Source organism: Haliotis rubra, unplaced genomic scaffold (genome assembly GCF_003918875.1).
Source record: "Haliotis rubra isolate DU_JTF1 unplaced genomic scaffold, ASM391887v1 Scf368, whole genome shotgun sequence".
Lineage (NCBI taxonomy): Eukaryota > Metazoa > Mollusca > Gastropoda > Lepetellida > Haliotidae > Haliotis > Haliotis rubra.
Genome location: NW_025767044.1, coordinates 661,885 through 682,892, shown reverse-complemented (window position 1 = coordinate 682,892; position 21,008 = coordinate 661,885). Strand labels below are relative to the sequence as shown.

General features: G+C 40.5%; 2 protein-coding genes and 1 long non-coding RNA gene across 3 annotated transcripts in view; 1 reads left to right on the top strand and 2 right to left on the bottom strand.

The window, feature by feature from the left end:
• Positions 1 to 412: 412 nt before the first annotated feature.
• On the bottom strand, positions 413 to 7,584 carry LOC124285727 (probable beta-D-xylosidase 5). The gene is given in 13 exon segments (XM_046722005.1): positions 413 to 640; positions 1,166 to 1,340; positions 1,700 to 1,900; positions 2,064 to 2,275; positions 2,718 to 2,807; positions 3,287 to 3,509; positions 4,626 to 4,859; positions 4,861 to 4,883; positions 5,350 to 5,576; positions 5,705 to 5,796; positions 6,029 to 6,199; positions 6,759 to 6,918; positions 7,207 to 7,584. Coding segments are annotated over 13 exon segments (2,235 nt in total). The 5' UTR covers positions 7,518 to 7,584; the 3' UTR covers positions 413 to 524.
• A 2,729-nt stretch (positions 7,585 to 10,313) lies between these two features.
• LOC124285728 (probable beta-D-xylosidase 5) overlaps positions 10,314 to 21,008 on the bottom strand; it is a 24,173-nt gene continuing 13,478 nt past the window's right edge. The window contains exons 7-12 of the mRNA XM_046722007.1: positions 14,545 to 14,767; positions 14,177 to 14,266; positions 13,697 to 13,908; positions 13,324 to 13,524; positions 11,109 to 11,283; positions 10,314 to 10,463 (exon numbers count right to left, since the gene is read on the bottom strand). Of these exons, the coding sequence (XP_046577963.1) occupies positions 10,348 to 10,463; positions 11,109 to 11,283; positions 13,324 to 13,524; positions 13,697 to 13,908; positions 14,177 to 14,266; positions 14,545 to 14,767 (1,017 nt within the window). The 3' untranslated portion in view covers positions 10,314 to 10,347. The remainder of the gene's footprint in view (positions 10,464 to 11,108; positions 11,284 to 13,323; positions 13,525 to 13,696; positions 13,909 to 14,176; positions 14,267 to 14,544; positions 14,768 to 21,008) is intronic.
• The window catches only part of LOC124285736, a 20,024-nt gene continuing 19,709 nt past the window's right edge, over positions 20,694 to 21,008 (top strand). The window contains exon 1 of the long non-coding RNA XR_006900877.1: positions 20,694 to 20,738. This is a non-coding gene — a long non-coding RNA (uncharacterized LOC124285736). The remainder of the gene's footprint in view (positions 20,739 to 21,008) is intronic.

Here is a 21,008-nt window from a genome sequence, read left to right as displayed (position 1 = left end):
CATTAGTGTGTGCTTTAAGAAACCGCTATCATTAAAATGGAAACATTTCTTTTGTGGTTCGACATTTTTTGTGTGGTTCAGTATATTCACAAGACACTTTCAATAAAATGGAATGTTGCGGTGTTGACCAACACATTTAAATTTCAAGAATGGTGTGTGGGTTTGACTCGTGGATCCTACACAGTATTATAATTCCGGCTGCTTGAGCATCTCCTGATATTTTTGTTTGGAGTTGGTCTTGATCAATTCATTAGTTCACATATAATGAATACATTATTTATTTTTGGTGACAGTTGGTCCTCATGTTAAGAATCTATCTACAATTTTGTTAATCATTGTTCCTTTAATATATAAATACAATCTGTACTGATACATATCATTACAGTTATTGGATTTAAAACAAATCGTTTCCAATATTCAAGGATCTTCTTTATTACATGCTTTGACATACTTATCCTACAGAATCGGGTGATCCTTATCTTCTTTTGTATTATATGTAACCACACAAGGCAATATATAACATTTTAATATCGTCCTAAAAATTTCGATCCCACGATCTTGTAGCTGGTGCGAAGAACGTTGGAACTCGTCTGCCTCTTCTGGTTTGGCTGTTGACCTCCAACATAAAGCACCATCTGTCCTGCAAATCAAATTGTGTCAGATTAAAGTATACATTCATTAAAAGGTAAGTGCAATGGGTACCTAGGATCATCCCCATTTGGTCTTTGATCCATTTCAAGAATACAGTGTAGGATAAAAGCTGTGACATTTGGAAGGACGACACACGTCATGGGGGTAGTCATTACACCTGAAATGATTTGTTACATTTAGTTCACTGTTGATTTAAATATGCATGAACTCTTTGATTGGTTGATAGTGACCCTGAACGCCCAATTCATGTCAAGCAATAGCAAATATGCCTGTATATACTCGGTCTTGACCAGACACTCCAGTAACAGGTTATGAACAACAAAGGCAGTGAATAATTTCGCTCATTCCATACAGTCATCGACTCATAGAGTAGCAGTAGTTGCTATCGACCCATTCCAATCCATTCATAACGTTCGAAAAAACGTGAATTTGACGGGTTTTTATGCTTTTAGACATATTATTCATTCGGAACAAAAAATATATATCAGTGACAATTACTCAATAAACAACTTACCCTTCTCAACTATCCAACCTTTGTTGTCAACCCACACCGCCATACTTTCGGCAGAGACGGTGAAATTAACCTTAATGTTCCCATTGCCATGGATCGTAACTCGGTCGAACCAGGCCAGCTGCAACTGAGGAGTCGGTTGGGTGGCTTTCATCCACTGTATGTAGACTTGTATAACCTGGATGAAACATACCTTTGGTCAGCAGAAATATACTTATGATAACGAGTGTTTGAAGATGTGTTTTTATTTAAAAATATTAATAATTTTCCCACGTGGCGTATGCAAATCCAACCAACAAAGGAATGTTTACATTGAGCTTAACTTCTTTGAAAGGCATTTTAGAAGTTGCAAAGGAAGGTGATAACAGTGATAGTATCTACACCGAAACGTCGCATTCATGACGATAAAGAAGTTGACTATCAATAGAACTTGGTTTTCCGACATGAAGCTCACATGAAAGGACAATTATTCGAATAAATAGTCCACTGGTAAGCCTCTACAAACCAGGTGATGTATTGACGGTGAGTAAAACGAACCTCATCTCCATCAATATTCCCGATGTTGCTGACGGTGGCCATGCCGTGAAGATCTTGTCCTGCTGTGATTGTTGTTGGGTTCTCCAGATAGACGTAACTAAACTGAGTGTAGGACAACCCGTAGCCGTAAGGGTACAGAGGATCGCCCTTGAAGTAGCGATACGTCTTCCCCTCCATTGAATATTCGGTGATGTTAAAGATCTGGGAAAACAGTTTGAACACATTCTTACTACCGTTAAATGTCATGCAATTCAAGCGTTGTCTACTTGCAAAGTTGACATGTTTAGCCATAGTGGCCTCTTAATGTGAATGTTTTCAGGTAATCCCCTTTGACGCGAAACGGAATGCTCCACTTTACACTTACCTGATCTTCAAAGGCGGGCCATGTCACAGGAAGTCTACCAGCAGGATTAGAACCTGGACCTTCGTTAATCATCACACGTCTTAATGCCTCCCCTGTTGCCTGTGCTGGGAAGAAACATTCCAAAATGGCGGCGATGTCGGAGCTTTGATCAGCCCAGGTCAGGTTTAGAGGACCGGCATTAAACAGAAGGAGAACCACAGGCGTCCCATTTCCTGTAGAAAGAGAGACGTAGGCATATTAATCTCTTGACATATAAATAGTTATATATACTTCTTTTAATTATGTTTTAAGTAACGGTTGGAACCAGCATAACAAAAAACCTGCGGACAGAAAATACATCATCATGATCATCTTGAACCTGCGGTTTATGTGGAATACTTGTTACGAGATACCTCCAAGATCAGGCAATATTAACTGTGTGTCCCTACGTTGTTGGCGTCAACATTAACCATTAATCCTGCCGGATTAAGCAAAACACGTCACAAGATTTAAACTACTTTGGTAGTAGTCTAACAAATATGCCGCGGAGGACTAAGCCATCAAACATTATATCCACACTGAAACTGGGCCTTCGACGAATATAGCAGGATCTGGTGAATTTAGCCGAAGGTCTTACCACTACAAAGGAAAGTAACATTTGAGATATCTACTGACTGTTGGCAGCAACGTCTTGAAGCAGCTGTAATTGATACCCAGGGAGGTTGATGTCGTAGCGATCGTTGCCTTCGGATTCAACCGCTCGTCCTGAAGTAAGCATGATTACGTGTCAACGTGAGATACACCTTCAGGAGTAGATACGTACAATACAAATGATGACGTGGTTGGGTAGCCTAATGGTTAAAGCGTCCGTTCTCAACCCTGAAGACCCGGGTTCGATACCCCACATGGGTACAATGTGTGAAGCCTATATCCGGTATCCACCTGTCGTGATATTGCTTGAATATTGCTAATGGCGGATTCATTTTGTGATGTACACGAGGGAATTATCTGTTCGCGCCTTGTCTGAGACAATGCCATAGTGACCTAAAACTTGATCTACGTTTAATGTTGAACATATTGGAGATAGACTTCTTGAAGACAGATAAGATTTGGGAATAGTTTACATGATATCTTGAAGATAGAGGCACTTGATTTCTGGGAAGAACAGATTTTCAATAATTATACTTGGCATGTACAACTGCAATATTTTCTGACGTGTTAGATCTCATAGTAATCCTACTTACCTGTTCCAAGACATACAAATATAACTTCTGTACTGGCGACTGCCTTCTTGATGGATTCGGCATCATAATGCTTACAGAACGTGTCGTCACAGCCGGCGGCGTAGTTGACAGACTGCGCCAGTTTAGCCAGTCCTTGCAGAGGTGTTTGTACAAAGGTGTGGAATGTATCAGGCGCATAGTCTCCAAACAAAAGAAATGAATTATTGGCCATTGGTCCAACAACCTGGAAAGAAATATGTCACAGCCGGAATCAAACAATAGACACAGCTTTTTGCAGAAATTTCAAATGATTTTCTATCAATAAAAACATTAATGTAATCTGTCTGTTGTGTAACGTTTTCTTTCAACATAGTACGTGCTAAATCAACATTTTCAAAAACATACAAATATAACTTCGACAGAAAGAAGATGGTTAAAAAATTGCGAGCGTAATATATTTTAGGAGTATTGATATGCCATGTCCGTTATTCATCTTTAGTGAGTGAGTGAGTTTAATTTTACGCCGCAATATTCCAGCTATATGGCGGCGGTCTGTAAATAATCGAGTCTGGACCAGACAATCCAGTGATCAACATCATGAGCATATTCATCTTTAGATAAATGTATGATACATATGGAGTATATTCTCTTTTTACATAAAAAGGGGCACTATTGTCTTCGTCATCTCACACGTTGTGTGGAGATCACCTTTCACCCTAGATTCTCAGCCAAGTTCTATTTTAAAAGCTATCTATTGTTGCAGTGAGGTTAGTGTTGTTGACGCTGTTTCTGTAGTTACCAATTATTTTTTACATGACTTTCCCTGCCGTTGTACTGCCGCTCTATTAAATAGAATATTTTTTTTTTTCAATTTATAGCGGGTTCTTTTGCGTTCTTTTCGGGTTAACGTTTTGTTTTTACAACTCTGGTATTGACACGTGACAGGTCTAAGCACCGATATTTTGTGGAGCGGCAAGCGATTGGTGCAGTGTTGTGACATACGTAATATATAATAAACTTTAAACAAAGTGTTTAGCTGAATTTACGTTATTATTCCTTAAACGGAATTGCGTAGCGCATCGTGATTGTAAGTCAGCATAAAGTGGGCACGATTAAAGCAAATAAGGAACATGTGAGACTTACGACTGCACCGTAACTTACTATTATCATGTCACATCGTTTACTGTGACTTCAAAGATGCGACTAAACGGTCAGAAAGAAATACTTTCAGACGTTCTGTTTTTCCCAAAATGCACTCTCGTAGTCGTTTTCCATTATGCCTGCCCAAATGTATTGTCTTAAATTTGTTGCAACCGTAACCGGTTAGACAGAAGAATTTCCCTGTGTATGTTATACTCACAGCAATCTTGTCGAAATATCCCGCTTTCTTCAGTGGTAATGTGTTCCCTTCATTTTTCAGCAATACAAAGCTCTTCATGGCCGCCTCGATTGCAAGCATTTGATGAGCCTGACTTTCAATCACAGAGAGGTCAAGTTTGGAATATGGGTTCATTTCCGGAGGATCAAACTCGCCCAGTCTCATTCGTGTGAAGAACAAGGGCTTGACCATTTCCCCTGACTTTTTCCTCTGTAAGCTTGCCTTGATGTATTGCATCGACTAAAAAACATAATGTGCAATGGATATACATGGACATGTATACTGAATTAAAGAACAAACAGGCACACCGGGCAACATTTTCTCTCATTCTGCAGCAAAATGAAAATGATGTACAACGTTCATGTACTGAGAAGGGATGTGTGAGATTACCTAATTATAATGAGTGAATGTTTTCCCTGTTCCCTGTTGCTGTTCATAATTTAACATGTAACTTTCATGCATGTGTAAAGGAAACATTTGATTCCATTAAATGATAGAACGAACCACACTAGTACTGCCAGACAGAACAGTTTTGTTATATTTTTAAAATAGTATAACGAGTTATGCGTTATGGCTACAAACTTAGCTTTTGTAGAAATTCAACACTTGATACATGTGTCATTGTTTCAATTATAGGCAACACTTATCCATTAACAACAAATATATCAATGTGTACGTATTGAAATTAACTTTCATATGGTATTACTCATCGACATGTATGCAAGGTTTTGCTCTTCTCCGGATAATTCCAAGTTGCATCCAGCGTTCACACAGTCGGCGACGACGTCCACGTAGTTATTAGCGTAGTGATGGCCACGTTGAACATTCTCAATGGCGGTGTCGTCGCTGACGACGTAGCCTGTGAAACCCCACTCCTCTCGCAGAATGTCGTTCAGGAGCTGTTTACTGGCACACGTCGGTACGCCGTTCAAGCTGTGTAAGTAACACCAGAATATAACCAGAGAATATAGTCTTACTGCTCTTGTATTATCATCACCATGCAGATTGATAGAGAACCTGTTGAAGCTACATTAGAAACTGTATGTGCCTGCCTTACTTACCTATTGCAGCTACACATGAAACTGTATGTTCCAGCCTTGACACAAGCTCTGAATGCAGGAAGGAAGGTCGTTCGAAGATCACGCTCGCTTACCTGAGAGTGCAATTATATTACACTTTAGACATGATGCTGCGCAACTATTCTAAACTGGGCTTGCAACGATTGTTGAAATATTGTAACGATAAATTTAAAATATAACTGTGTACAAAACATATTGAAAACTTGACATCGTTTCTAGAATTTAACATGCGTTTGCAAATTTATACCCTGATTAATCTTCGAGGGAATTTGATCAAACTCTCATGTAACATGCTTGTGTCTTTACCTTGGCATCGAACTCGATCCTCATGATGGGTATATTCTCTGGTCCGTCATAAGCTGCAAAGTGTTTACATCCGGCGTTTGCGCGCACATAACGCGTGTCGTTGCCCTGTAGCCCCTGGATGAAGCTGGCTGCGAGAACACCGCTCTGGAAAGGGTCTTCCCCGTATGTTTCCTGTTGATTCAGTGTGTAAGTGGAATGAATAGCTTTCCAAACAAATTGAAAATAACATTTCCATCAAGGTCATGTATCTTGAATTTCATCATTAACTCCAGATCCCTATTTCTCCTATTCCTGTGTCTGTGATTCTACTCTTTAATTTATGCTGAAGACGGCTTGTGTGGACTGGTACTTGAACTTCACAAGAATATATCTTTAATAACGTTTTATGACCTTGACCACACCAGTACCTGAATACCATGGTAGGAATTGAAAACATACACATTGATAAATCAATATTTTTTGGAAAGCATAACAGACACATGCAAACGATTTTCCTTAATAATAACTGAGAAACTTTGAAATTGAAGCCATTATTTGACATACAGTTATACACTTTTGATAGTCGTTTGAATATTCCTTTGTAATTCATTATTTAACTACGTGTTCATGCCATAAACTAAAAAGTTATTCTTATTAAGATCAGCCACCTGTGACTTAAGTACAAATGACGCATATTACAAGCGACGTTAAACTAATAAAGTCTGGACTGAATTCCACGTTTACTACTCACCTGAATTCTGCCCCATCTAGGGTCCCTGACAATGTTGATGACAGGACTGAAGCAGCTTACTCCCATGTGTCTTCCATAGACGCCATGTCTACTGTAGTTGTTGTACTTTGCCCTGACTTCTACCGCAGCTGCCTCCGCCATTTGGAACACTAACCGGGGACTGAACCAGTAAAGAACCTTTAATTTTAGGACAAATTCTGATAACATTGCCAAAATCGGTCATTCTCATTTAGAGGAGAAAACAAATAGATCATTTTGGTTGAATTTTTCTATTCTGCAATGTACAGAGTGTTCAATTTAGCATGCGACTTTCACTTAATCTGGTTTTTAGAATTTGTATACTACCCCACAGAAACTGGTTGGCTGTGTAAGTTGTTCGAGGGTAAATTCCCAATGCTGACGAAACGCATTCCACCGGGGAAAGATTTAAAAATGACATTACTCGTACCTAAACGAAGCGGCAAGACCAAGAGCTTGAGGAAATCCTGTAGCGTTGCCTGCCTTTACGTCACCTCTCAGACATTCCGTGTTCCACGAGTATGGTTTGATACCCAGTCGGGGGATAGGAGGAGTACCATCATTAACTGCCCCGCCTCTCGCCATCTGATACTGGATCTCCTCTATGGAGAGTCGACTGACCAGATCATCCACCCGTTCACTCCAGGGCAGTGAGGTGTTTCTAAATGGGAAGTCAGCCAGCCCCTGGTTAAGGGCAACACATAGGATATAAGGAAGGACGGTCCACGCACCTGCTGCCATGCTGTACGCGACGATTGATACAAGCTATATGTACAAGTAGACGCGTCCACGGCCTTCGTCTTCAACCTTCAACGTACTATGTTATCACTTATCTTCTGACACTAATAAAAAGATGTGGGTCTTGATTTTCCATAATCATATATGTCATGGGCAAGACATGTGATCATACTGTGTGCTTTGAAGATATGAGTGATCTAAGATTACATGGATGATGATTACGTCATACCGATTTCAGCTACTTCAGAACACGAGGTACTCTGGACACAAGTTTAATCATTCACTGCTGAGTCAGTAATCGAGATCCAAGTTGAAACAATAAGTTAATCAGAAGTATATACGTAAAACAATCGGTTTGAAACCAACATACAAGAAAGCTGTGTAACTAACAATTAAGAAGGTTTACCTAACATATGAATTTCTGCAGAATAATTAAAATAATTGTACACAACAGAGCGAGAGATGACAGATCGTTTTCATCTTTCAAGGCAGATTAGACGTGTTTGCCTTTCTCTAAAGGTGATGTTAAAAGGTTTCTCTTACATTTTCAAAATTCTTTATCAATTTCAAACGGCAAAAGAACCAGTACACCATGCTTTTACAACGTGTTTTTCTGGGTAAAGCTCAGGAAGGCTTTTCCGCCTTACCTTTTGAGAGGAGTTCTGAATAGCATGGGGGCGGTGGTGTAGCCTAGTGGTTAAAGCGTTGGCTCGTCAGGCCGAAGACCCGGGTTCGAATCCCCACATGGGTACAATGTGTGAAGCCCATTTCTGGTGTCCCCCGCCGTGATGTTGCTGGAATATTGCTAAAAGCGGCGTAAAACCAAACTCAGTCAGTCTGAATAGCATGCTATTACGCCTTATCAATTGATTCCTGAAACTTAAAGCAAATGTTTAGGTCTGCTTAGACAAACTATGATTCTGCTTCTGTTGAGTTTCCTTGGGAGAAGGAAACATTGTTTGATAAGTGATGCACATCGCAGGAGGTCAAAGGAAATAATCATAGTTTGAGGCCGTTGGTTTCCTTGGAGGTTTATGGTAGTGGGTCAGGGGACACTTGGATACATCCTATTAAAAAGAAAGATGATCAGTTACGTTAGGCTGAATTCTCATATCACATCTGAGGGTAGAAATATAAAAAGAGTCATTCTTCTTTTAGCACTTTTGTGAATTTCAAGTCACAGCCTTGTTGCTGTTCGGCTAAAGAGGAATGGCTTTTGAGTGAGTGAGTGAGTTGGGTTTTACGCCGCTTTTAGCAATATTCCAGCAATATCACGGCGGGGAACACCAGAAATGGGCTTCACACATTATACCCATGTGGGGAATCGAACCCGGGTCTTCGGCGAGACGAGCGAACGCTTTAACCACTAGGCTATCCCACACAGCCGAATGGCTTTTGAATATCATCAATCAAGGTCTATTGTTGTGAGAGTACCTTTCGTTAGTAATGATTTTGTGTCAGCTAAAGGTGACAGCTCTATTGTTAAGCCCATTACCGTTTTGATGGAGTCATCAGATAACTCTGAGGTTGTGTTTGTTGTATAACGCCACACTCGGTCTGACAATCCAATGATAAACAACATGTGCATCGATGTACACAACTGGGATAAGATTGTGTCAACCAAGTCAGTGAGCCTGACCACCCGAACCCGTTAGTCGTCTCATGGATTGCTGAGGACCAATTCTAGCCCGGATCCGAACGGGTTGCTGGGTTAATGTTGGTTTATTAGTGCACTCTCCATTTTATGAATTTGAAGACACATTTGGTGTCTGGGTTAGTTATGGTGGAGTAGAAACTGTCCCTATCAGAGGCGTTGACTTCCTTTTGGAAATGATCTGGCAGGATATAACTTTTGACTGATCCCATTGCCTAGCACATCAGAAAATACTGAAAATCTTGAAAAGGAAATTCTAAGTGTTCCTTCATGTGTTGTTACTCGTGTTAAGGCTTAACAAATTTCTTCTGAGAATGAAACCAGTTATGATTACTACTGTTTCATCCTTTTGGTCTTTTGCACGTGATGCTCGTATTTGATAAAAAATGCATGGCGTGCACCTGTGATCTATATTCAGTCCGGTTGCATGACAACGTGTGATCTATTCAGTCCGGTTGCATGACATGAATACCTTAACTGAACCTCTCACATGTACATATAGGGCTATAAAAATCTTGTTTTGACTCATACATTATCCAAATAGTTAGACGACAGTCAAGATGAAGTACACTAAAATCAGCAGGAGAATTCCTTCTTACATATTTCCACCAAAACGAACGCATTTAAAGTGCATGTGAAATATTCAATCCCATAAAGTATATATCACAATACATTCCGTCTCGTATTCGAATTCCCTTCATATGTTAGCCATTATACAGAATATCAAAATCTAATTCGTACTTTTGAATGCATCTTATGACAGAGTCTAGTTGGAAGAGTGCGGAAGAATCCCGTGCTTGTCGCAGGGGGTGACACAATGGGTCGCCGACAACAGATCATAATGAGGACCTTTTTGTGAAGCCTCCAGCAATGTATCAACCACTTCTGATTTTGTTAATCATTAATGAGTGCATTATTATTCAGTCCTTGATCAAACGTCATACTGGTCTTTATGACAGCATTGATTTCGATCCATATCTAGAATCCTCAAATACAATATAATGTAAAATAGCTATTGCTTTTTAAACAAACTGTTTTCTTTATTGAATGATTATTTATATTAAATATTTTTATGAATATTTATCTATTTCATTGTTATGTCACAGGTGAACAGGGTGTATGACAGTATATAACAACACTGTATAACGCAGTTACAATGCCGTACGGGTGAACATTATTTTAATATCGTCCTAAAGATTTTGATCCAGCGATCTTGTAGGTTCTGCTGATGACGTTGGAACTTATTTTCTTCTTCTGTGACGGCTGTTGACCTCCAACGTGAAGCATCATTTCTCCTGGAAATAAAACAGTGTCAAATTATTGATAAAGAGAAGTATGTGTGTTATTACAATTGTGCATGTAACTGTACTTTTCAGAAGTGATAAAAATACTTTGCTCTCATCTTCAATGACTTGAAATTGTAATTAGTGATATTAAGGAGACTGTCAAATTGTCCATATGTCATCATGGTGATCAAAAAAGCACACCGTTTGGCGTCATGAAAACATGAATTCGGGAAAGTCAGAGTCCATAAAAACTGAATGTGGGGTCAATTATCAGTGCATGCCAGTTAGTATGTAGACTATCGTCATGTACATGTACAAACAAACATGACCTCACGTTCGTATCGGGGCAATGTTACCATACATATAGCATCTTTATGATCCCATTACGTTACGTTTTTTCTCTGCTTTTGTTGAACATGCATTAATTACTGGACTGTTTCTCTCTGAAGCTTCATTCCTGCATAGTCGTGTCTGGACCAGACAAACCTGTGATTGATGTTCTTAGTAACGATGACACACAATCTACGTAGTCATGGAACCTGATCACCAATCCATTCAGTCGCCATGAACATGCAAGGACATCTAATTCTTTAATATATGATAGAACAAAACATTAATATCCTACGGTGACAAAGTGCTCAGTACACTACTTACCCTCTTCCACCTCCCAGCCTTTGTTGTCCACCCACACCGCCATACTTTCGGCAGAGACGGTGAAATTAACCTTAATGTTCCCATTGCCAGGGATCGTAACTCTGTCGAACCAGGCCAGCTGTAACTTGGGAGTCGGTTGGGTGGCATTCATCCACTGTATGTAGACTTGTATAACCTGGATGAAATATACAAGACGTCACAATTGAATTCTGGAAATCCAAAATCCACAAACTCTCCGCAGTTTCTTACACAGGATTTGACCAAATTCAACGTGCAGTTATCATGAATATGTGCTAAAAATGAAAAAACATTGTTTTCGAAAATTCAAAATTGAAACTAACTCGCCCAAAGGCGAGAATGTTTACTTTCGCTCAAAATTCAAGTTTTGGAGATTGTATATAAGTGAATGTATGTTCAAAAGTAAAATGACACAAAAACCTGAACTCATTTTAACTTAATTCGGCTTAATAGTAACTCAGAGCACAAAGCTGCCATTCCTTTATATTGCAAATATACTCTCCCAATAAAGAAACGCATCATGAAAATAGCAATTTCATGTAGCAGTGAATTAAAACGTGATTCATTTTACAAAAGGTTTTGCTCTGTTTATGAGTCCTATGGTGTTTAAGTTTTGAAACATCACAACAAAACGCACCATCCGTACAATACCCGTATTTAACAGCATGATTTTCAATTTCGGCGTGTAGTGTCACAGAATACACACTTCACCTGCAATGCACGTGAAAGTTGGGGATCAGATAGTCTCAATGATGGGTATAAAAGGTTGATCGCTGTCTGTCGATTATTCACTGTATTTGGAATATTGTTGACGAACGCAAAATGCCACATCTTAGTGAAGCCAACCATCATATCGCCATTGGTTTGCTTGAAGCTGGCCAGTCTCAACGTGCAGTTGCCCGACGCATGAATGTTCACCAAAGCACCATTTCACGGCTCTGGGAGAGATATCGCCGGCAGAATTCGGTAGCAGATGCCCCTCGTAGTGGGTGACTTCGAGCGACCACTGCGGCGCAGGATCGCTACATCCGGGTAGATCACCTGCGTCATCGAACAGCTACGGCGACCAGTACCGCTCGACAAATACCCGGATTGAGGAGGCTTTCTGCACAGACCGTCAGGAACAGGTTGAGAGAGGCTGGTTTACGTGCCAGAAGACCTTATTTTGGCCCTGTGCTTCGACAACAACATCGTCGACATCGAGTTCAATGGTGCACCAACGTTCAGGCCTGGAACCTACCGCATTGGCGTAGAATCTGGTTCAGTGATGAATCACGATTTCTATTGGAACGACGCGATGGAAGAATGCGGGTGTACAGACGTCGACTTGAACGTTTCGCCGACGCTTGCGTTTCCAAGGTGGACAGATTTGGCCGGGACAGTGTTATGATGTGGGGAGCGATCACTTGCCGTAGGAGAAGTGATTTGGTGATGATCCAGGGCAACCTGACAGCTCAGCGGTAGTGTGACGAAATCCTACGCCCACACCTCCTTCCAATCATTGATCACCAGAGGGTACTAGAGACTTCCTCCAGAACCACAACATCAATGTGCTCCCCTGGCCCTCAAGATCATCGGACTTAAACCCGATCGAACATCTGTGGGATGCCCAGGACAGACGGGCGCGACGCCGTAACCCTCAGCCCCAGACACTTCAGCAACTCGCACAGGCACTACAGGCAGAGTGGGCTGCGATTGGGCAAGATGAGATTCTGAGACTTATTCGTTCGATGCCGAGGCGATGCCGTGCAGTTCTGGATGCCCACGGTGGTCACACTAGGTATTGACTTCAGCGCCACCACGCGTCTCCATGTGACACTCAAACTGACTTTCCTCGAGTTGGTGCCAAAGACGGATAAGTCTGCATTCCCAGTGTGCAATTTCGCTATATTTCATTGACTCATAAAGCCTACAGGATGTTTCAAAATAAACATAAAAAAGACAGTTGAAATTCCAATATGCGTTTCTTTTTTTGGAGAGTATATATATAAAAGTATCAGTACACATAATTCAACTTATTTTAACTTCTGCAGTAGATTTACTAGTATATATAATAAACCTAGCATTTGTGTTTCGCGTGGTCTATGCAGATCATACCAACAGAAGAATAGTCACATAACTCTATCACACGAATAGCGCATTATGAAAATGCATAGATTACTGAAATAACCACGTAAATGGTTAGGTTAAAACCAACCTCATCTCCATCGATATTCCCCTTGTTGCTCACACCGATCATGCCCTGAAGAGCTTGTCCCGCCTGAATCAATGTGGGGTTGTCAAGGAGGAAGTAATCAAACCGAGTGTAGGACAACCCGTAACCGTAGGGGTACAGGGGATGTCCCTTGAAGTAGCGATACGTCTTTCCGTCCATTGAATAGTCCGTGATGTTAAATACCTAGAGTAAAGAATATTACAGAAAGTCAAACAACTGCTAAATTTCATAATATTCCCGCGGTTCATAACTTGCAAAGTTGACAATTTTACTCGGGGTTGTGGTAGAATAGTTCATTGACAGGTGACTTAGTGAAATAAAAAATGTTATTGGCCAAGGGAGTAAAAAAATTCACCTGATCTTCAGAGGCAGGCCACGTAACAGGCATTCTAGCAGCAGGATTCGAACCTGGACCTTCGTTAATCATCACACGCCTCAGTGCCTCCCCTGTTGCCTGTGCTGGGTAGAAACATTCCAAGATCGCGGCGATGTCGGGGCTTTGATCAGCCCATGTCATATTCAGTGCACCGGCGTTAAACAGTAGGAGAACTACGGGGGTCTCATTTCCTGTGGACAGTGGAACATAGATCATCACGAATGCACATATCTGAAGTTAATAACAATAATAACTATCCCTTTTGAGGTTCATTGCTGTCGTAGAGGTCATATTAGATCATTCACCTGACTGAATGCAGCAACAAATTGAGCTACAAATACGCCAGAAAATAAGTTTTACGCTTCATTGACATATTCAGCAAAGACTGAGTTTTCTCATATCTTATCCTCAGCAAAACTGAAACCTTTGTCGTCGATGTGATTTAAACTGTATACTGACTGTTAGCAGCAACGTCTTGAAGCAGCTGCAGTTGGTATCCGGGGAGGTTGATGTCGTGGCGATCGTTGCCCTCTGATTCAATCGTCTGTCCTGAAGTAAGCATGAGAACGAGTGGACCTGAGACACACGCACTTTATTAGATAATGGATGGATGTGGGTTGTTAGGAAATGATTTGGTCCAGGTTGGTAACTCAGTATGCGCAGATATTTCGCCTAAGGGCGCTCGTCACGCCCAAGAGTCGGGTTCGAATCCCCACTTGAGTACAATGTGTGAAGCTCATTTCTTGTGTCTTCCGCCGTGATATTGTTAAACTAAACTAAACTGAACTAAATTCACCCACTCACTTTCAACAGGTAATACGACTTACCGTTTCCAAGGCACACGAATATAACTTCTGTCATTGCGACTGCCTTTTTGATGGACACCGCGTCGTAATGTTTACAGAAAGTGTCGTTACACCCAGCTGCGTAGTTGACAGATTGCGCCAGTTTACCCAGTCCTTTCAGGGGAGTTTGTATAAAGGTGTGGAAAGTATCAGGTGCATAGCCCCCTAACAACAGACGTGGATTATTGGCCATAGGTCCAACAATCTGGAAAGAAATAAGTCACAGTCGGAATCGTAGGAGAGACACGGCTTGTAGCAGAGACTTCAAAAGATCATGGATAAGGGTATTGCCATTCAAGGCAATGGTTAATTTTATACCTCTATTGTGTGACATAAAATTAGGCTAATGTAATTAGGAAGAAAATGGCCAGGTGGGTTGGTCGTTTATCTATTCAAGGTGCATTGCTCCTTCGGGTCATTTCAGCCATATCGTGACTAAAAACAAGTAAACAAGCGATATGTTCATATAATAAATAACGGTAAGTTATAAAAAACCTGTCGTCGAAGGACAGTGAAAACATCTAGAATATCCCAGATAAAAATGTAAAAAAAGGTATTAAATGTTTAACTATAGAGCACAGCACAATATATAAACGGGCTATAGATTGCCAACAAATGAAAGTAGATTACCATACTAGGAACCATTTGCTCCCTGCACGAATAACAGGAGAAGCAGTTGGACGATATCAGGGTGTAATTGTATACTAGGTGGACATTGTGATTCACCACTTGCTTGACAACGACATTAGAATCTATGTCGAAACGTCGCTTGTACAGAAAAAAAGTTGTATATCCATAAAATTCTTCTCATTCTTCACGACGATTTAACTTCCAAAACCATGTCATTTATAGAAAGTGCACTAGTAATGGGCTAAACACACATCCTTGCCTCATGCAAATGGGCAGTTGAATAGGTATAAAAGACAGTTATTGTCTCCAACACGATCGTTTTGCCATAACTACATATATATTAAATTGAGTTCATTTATAAGGACATTCCCTTAAACATAACCCTCATTCCCTTAAACATAACCCTCAGTTTTGGACGAATGAACACGATAAACTGCTTTTCTCTAAACAAACTGTATTGCGTACAGTTTACCACTCTTCCTTGACAGATTGAATAAAATCACATCCATTGTGCTACAACCTTTCCTTCTCTTATGATTCTCTTATGAATCACATGGCTGGGATATTGCTGAGTGTGGCGTTAAACGACAAACTAAACAAAACAAAATCGTCTGAATCGACCGTGTTATTTACTATAGGGGTGTACAGCTTACTTTAGGGCTTAAAAAGATATGCCTCTGTAGCTATTTGGATTGTTTTGCTGCCCTCTTTAAACGATTATACATAATAAACGAAAGGAATCAAATAATATGTTAAAGAACACTTCAATATATGATGCTAATACATCAATGCAATATTTCAAGACAGTCAGGAATAAAATTGTTATCGCTAGGTGCCTTTGGGTTTTTTAATCTATTAATGAAATCATATATTACATTGCTCCGAGTCGAAATCAACATCACCACCCACTCGTGATCTTATATCATGAACGTTACAGTCGTGAAATAGATAGATGTGAGGACCAGTGACCTAAGTGTATTTCTGTACTGTCGGGAGATATTTGTTTTGGGTGTAGACCAGAATACTTCAGCATCAGTATTATTGAATAATGATTTATCATAAACGGACAGGATACACAGTGTTATGTTCTTCCTTTATAACAGATTACATTGAAACCATTTCCATGGTGTTTCGCGAAGCGTGTTGGGTTCATTGTTTTCATTTGCTTTGTTCACCCGAACTATGGAAACACAGATAATTTCCTGTAGCTATCAATAATATATTACAGTACAATTATTATAATACTCACAGCAATTCTGTTGAAAGTGTCCTTCTTCAATGGTAATAAATGTCCTTCGTTCTTCAGCAATACAAAGGTCTTCATAGCTGCGTTCATTGCAAGCTTTTGGTGGGCCCCGCTTTCAATCACAGAGAGGTCAAGCTTGGAATATGGGTTCATTTCCGGGGGATCAAACTCGCCCAACCTCATTCGGGTATAGAACAAGGGCTTAACCATTTCTCTGACCTTTTCCTCTGTGAGTTTGAATTGATCTATGGCATCGACTGAAAATATGAATATGTTATGCATCAATACAGTAATAGAAAGTTATTTTGAAGCATCGACCACTCCTCATAATAACGGACAGTAAGTGAACCTTTTCTCTCATAAATTTAGTATAAAAGGTTACGTAATATATAATTTAAATGCATAACTTGATTTATATTTGTGTAAGAACGTTGTGCAAGATGCATAATACCAGAAAACGTGGAATTAGTACTGCCAAGCAAGAAGTTGACTAAAACGGAGAAATCGATCTTAGAATATATATTTTGACTGGGTCATAACCAATTACTCCTTAAGAATTCTGTAGTCATTGGTATGTGTCTTCCTATGTCATGTTCGACTTAACATGTCTCTAGGTGCAAGAAACATTACTGCAGAAGAACTGAAATAGTATGGTGATACCCATTGAGAAGTACGTAAGGTTTTCGTCTTTTCCAGACAATTCCAAGTTGCATCCAGCGTTCACACAGTCAGCGACGATGTCTGTGTAGCTATCGGAGTAGTTGTGGCCTTTGCAAATGTTTTCTATGGCGCCAGAGTCGCTGACGACGTAACCTGTGAAACCCCACTCCTCTCGCAGAATGTCGTTCAGGAGCTGTTTACTGACACACGTTGGTACACCATTCACGCTGTGAAAAAACAATGATATGTAACCATAGTATAATGTAACTGCATCTTTGTGCCATTTGTTCGCCATCCCCCAAAAATGATTCCAGAATGTAAATTATAGACACAGTTCGGTTTTAAACTATGTGCTGTAGCTACACATGACACTGTATGTTTTTGTCTGACTTACCTGTTATAGCTACACATCACACTGTATGTTCCAGCCTTGACACAAGCTCTGAAGGCAGGGAGGAAGGTCGTTCGAAGGTCGCGCTCGCTTACCTGAGTGTGAAAACAGAAATAAACTTAATATGAGATACTGCAGAACTAGATGTCCACTTTACAGCCTAAATTTATCTCCAGTGTAAACTTGTACAATCTCTCGTGTAACCTGCTGGCGTCTTTACCTTGGCATCGAACTTCATCCTTGAAATGGGTATATTCTCTGGCCCGTCATAGGCTGCAAAGTGTTTACATCCGGCGTTTGCGCGCACATAGCGCGTGTCGTTGCCCTGTAGTCCTTGGATGAAGCTGGCTGCTAGAATACTGGTCAGGAATGGGTCTTCTCCATATGTTTCCTATAGGTTCAATATGTGAGTGAATTAAAACTTTTTGTTTCCAAAGTATCTCCTTCGCAATTCCATCAATGAATTATATCATGGCTTATTATGTTATGGACTCTTGCCTGTAAATGCTGAAAAATGCGCAGAGTGAATACAATGGTTGGATACTGTTTTGATTGTTTATGAACATGAACATCTCATTGACAACTCACTGAGAAATACCCAGTTATCATGGTAAAAATCGATGTTACATATCTTTTGTAAAACATGCTAGTTTGTCAAAACAAATACATGATATAATTTCAATATAGTGGCTCCTTTTAGTTGAAATCATGTATATGAGTGAGTGAGTGAGTTGGGTTTTACGCCGCTTTTAGCAATATTCCACCAATATCACGGCGGGGGACACCATTAATGGGCTTTACACAATGTGCCCATTTGGGGATTCGAACCCGGGTCGTACGTATATGATGATTGCCTGTGAAACTCCAAAATGTAGAAGTAGTATCGACTCTTTCTATTGACGAGCGGAACGAAATAACACCCGGGACTTTCACACTTTCGCTCACATCCAGCCAACTAAATGATTTCATATAATACTAGCTTGAAGTTGAAGGAATTTAATAGTTAACTTCTCTTCTCATTCTTTAGTTCTTTCAGTTTTCTGCTTAAAGCAAAAATTACTCTGCGCGTCTGTTCAAAATCATTTACAGTAATGTTCACTCCCAATCGAAATGAGCTCAATGACCAACCAAAAGAGGATACTTGATTTGGTTTGCAATTGTTTTATAATCATGTTTTCATTAACTACAAAAAGAGGATTTGGTTACAATTTAATATTGTTGGACGATGCACCGCTGGGACGACTATCAACAGTTGCACATACCTCACTGGTGGTGTGTTATGGCAATATTCTGTTAACAGACGTTCAGTTATACCGTTTCGAGTATTAAGGTGTCAGTGTAATAAAAGACATCCCGTTCCACGGGAACATTAGCTATATTTGACTCAAAAAACATGTTTTTCTCAAAATGTTCATACTGTTTCACGTTTACAACTCACCTGATTTCTGCCCCACCTGGGGTCCCTGACAATATTGATGACAGGACTGAAACAGCTTACTCCCATATGGCTTGCTTGGAGGCCATGTTCACTGTAGTTGTTGTATTTTGCCCTGACTTCTACCGCAGTCGCCTCCGCTATTTGGAACACCAAATGAGGGCTACAACATCAAAGATACGTTCCGTGAATTTCTAAAAGATTGCACCAGCACAAACATCATCCGATTAGAAAATGGAGTATTCAACTATACTCAGCAGCAATAAAAACGCCAGTACGAATTCAAAATTAGATAGGCAATGTAATCAAATCATTACAGAAATGGACATAATAATAATAATAATAATGTCCACTTGTATGGCGCCGTTTCCACACACTAGTGTATGCTCATGGTAATGTGAATGTTTCAACCAGGCTTGAGAGTGCATTTTATAGGGCCTGTCCTTGTTAACAGCACGTGTAGCATGAGTTGCATGGAGAACACCGTACCATCTCCGAGATCAGGTTGCATTTTGAGACTATTTCCTGGGTTCCATTCTGAGTTTGTGAAGGAATGTCTTTGCTCAGGTAGAGTTGGAGATGTTGTCAAAAATATACAACCAAAACATTAAATGAGTTTACAGTTACCGGTTTCTTTTGCTACTTAGTATATTTGTTATAGGAGGGTTTTGAGTGTGTATGTGGATGAGTGAGTGAGTGTGAGAGTGTCTCAACCTCCAATCTTACCATGGGAGCACAGTATGGCCTAACTCCTGGACTACTACTAATATTCATGTAAACTTAGCCTTCAGAACCCAAATCGTACTGTAGCCTCATTGATAATGCTACTTAGAGGCACATATTTTGCCTTAAGTTTCACATTTATTTCTGGTCATCAGATATGTTGACTATTTAGACGGTTACATTCGTGCTCAATGTAAATACCACTGGGTTAAATATACACCGCACGTACCTAAACGAAGCAGCAAGACCCAGAGCTTCGGGAAATCCTGTAGCGTTTCCCGCCGCCACGTCACCTCTCAAACATTCCGTGTTCCAAGAGTATGGTTTGATACCCAGTCGGGGGATAGGAGGAGTGCCATCACTAACTGCTCCACCCCTCGCCATCTGATACTGGACCTCCTCTAAGGTGAGACGACTGACCAGATCGTCCACCCGTTCGCTCCAAGGCAGTGATGTGTCTCTGAAGGGGAAATCTGCCAGCCCTGGGGTTAGGGCAACACATAGGATACAAGGAAGGACGGGCCCACGCACCTGCCATTGTCTGTGTCAGTGGTGACTGAATGCCGGCTGACGAGCATAAGGCCTCTGTCTTCAACCTTACACAATCAGTTACGTTATCATAGATCGTCCGACATTTCAGGGATTCCGACATTGATTCAGTTGTAATTATGCATGTCATGGTCAATACATGCATTCACACACTGTACATAGGAACACAATGGTCAAGATCTTGAATTTCGATTCTGGCTGGATGGGCAACCAGTGAAGAGACTTTAGGACAGGGGTTATGTGAGATCTTTTAGATGTTTGGGATACAATGCGGGTTGCAACGTTTTGGATTTTCTGGAGTAATAAGCGGATCAAAAAATCTTTCCTGTCTACAATATCTTGAAACATCATTGAATAACTCACAATAACACAATTCCAAGAGATTACGCGAACGTTTGCAGTCCATTCAGACCCTTGACTTCAGTATCTAGTGTGACCACCACGAGCGGAAATAACTACGGCAACTCTTCGTCTATGCATGACCCGCCGTGATGTTGCTGGAATATTGCTAAAAGCGGCGTAAAACCAAACTCAGTCAGTCAGTCAGTCGTCTATGCATGAGGTGCACCTTTGGCACCTTGAACAACACTCTGAGGAAGGCCTGGCGCAATAGATCGGCTGTGTTCGGCCTTGGTATGACATTATTTAGTCTCCTCTGAATTTCATCCCAAAGATATTCAATTGGGTTTTAAATCAGGACTAAGGGCTGGTCACTGTATAATGTTGACACCGTTGTGCTGTAGGAAGTCCCGTGTGTAGCTCTGGCAGTATGGGCCCGGGCGTTATCATGCTGTAAAAATGTTGTTCCGGTG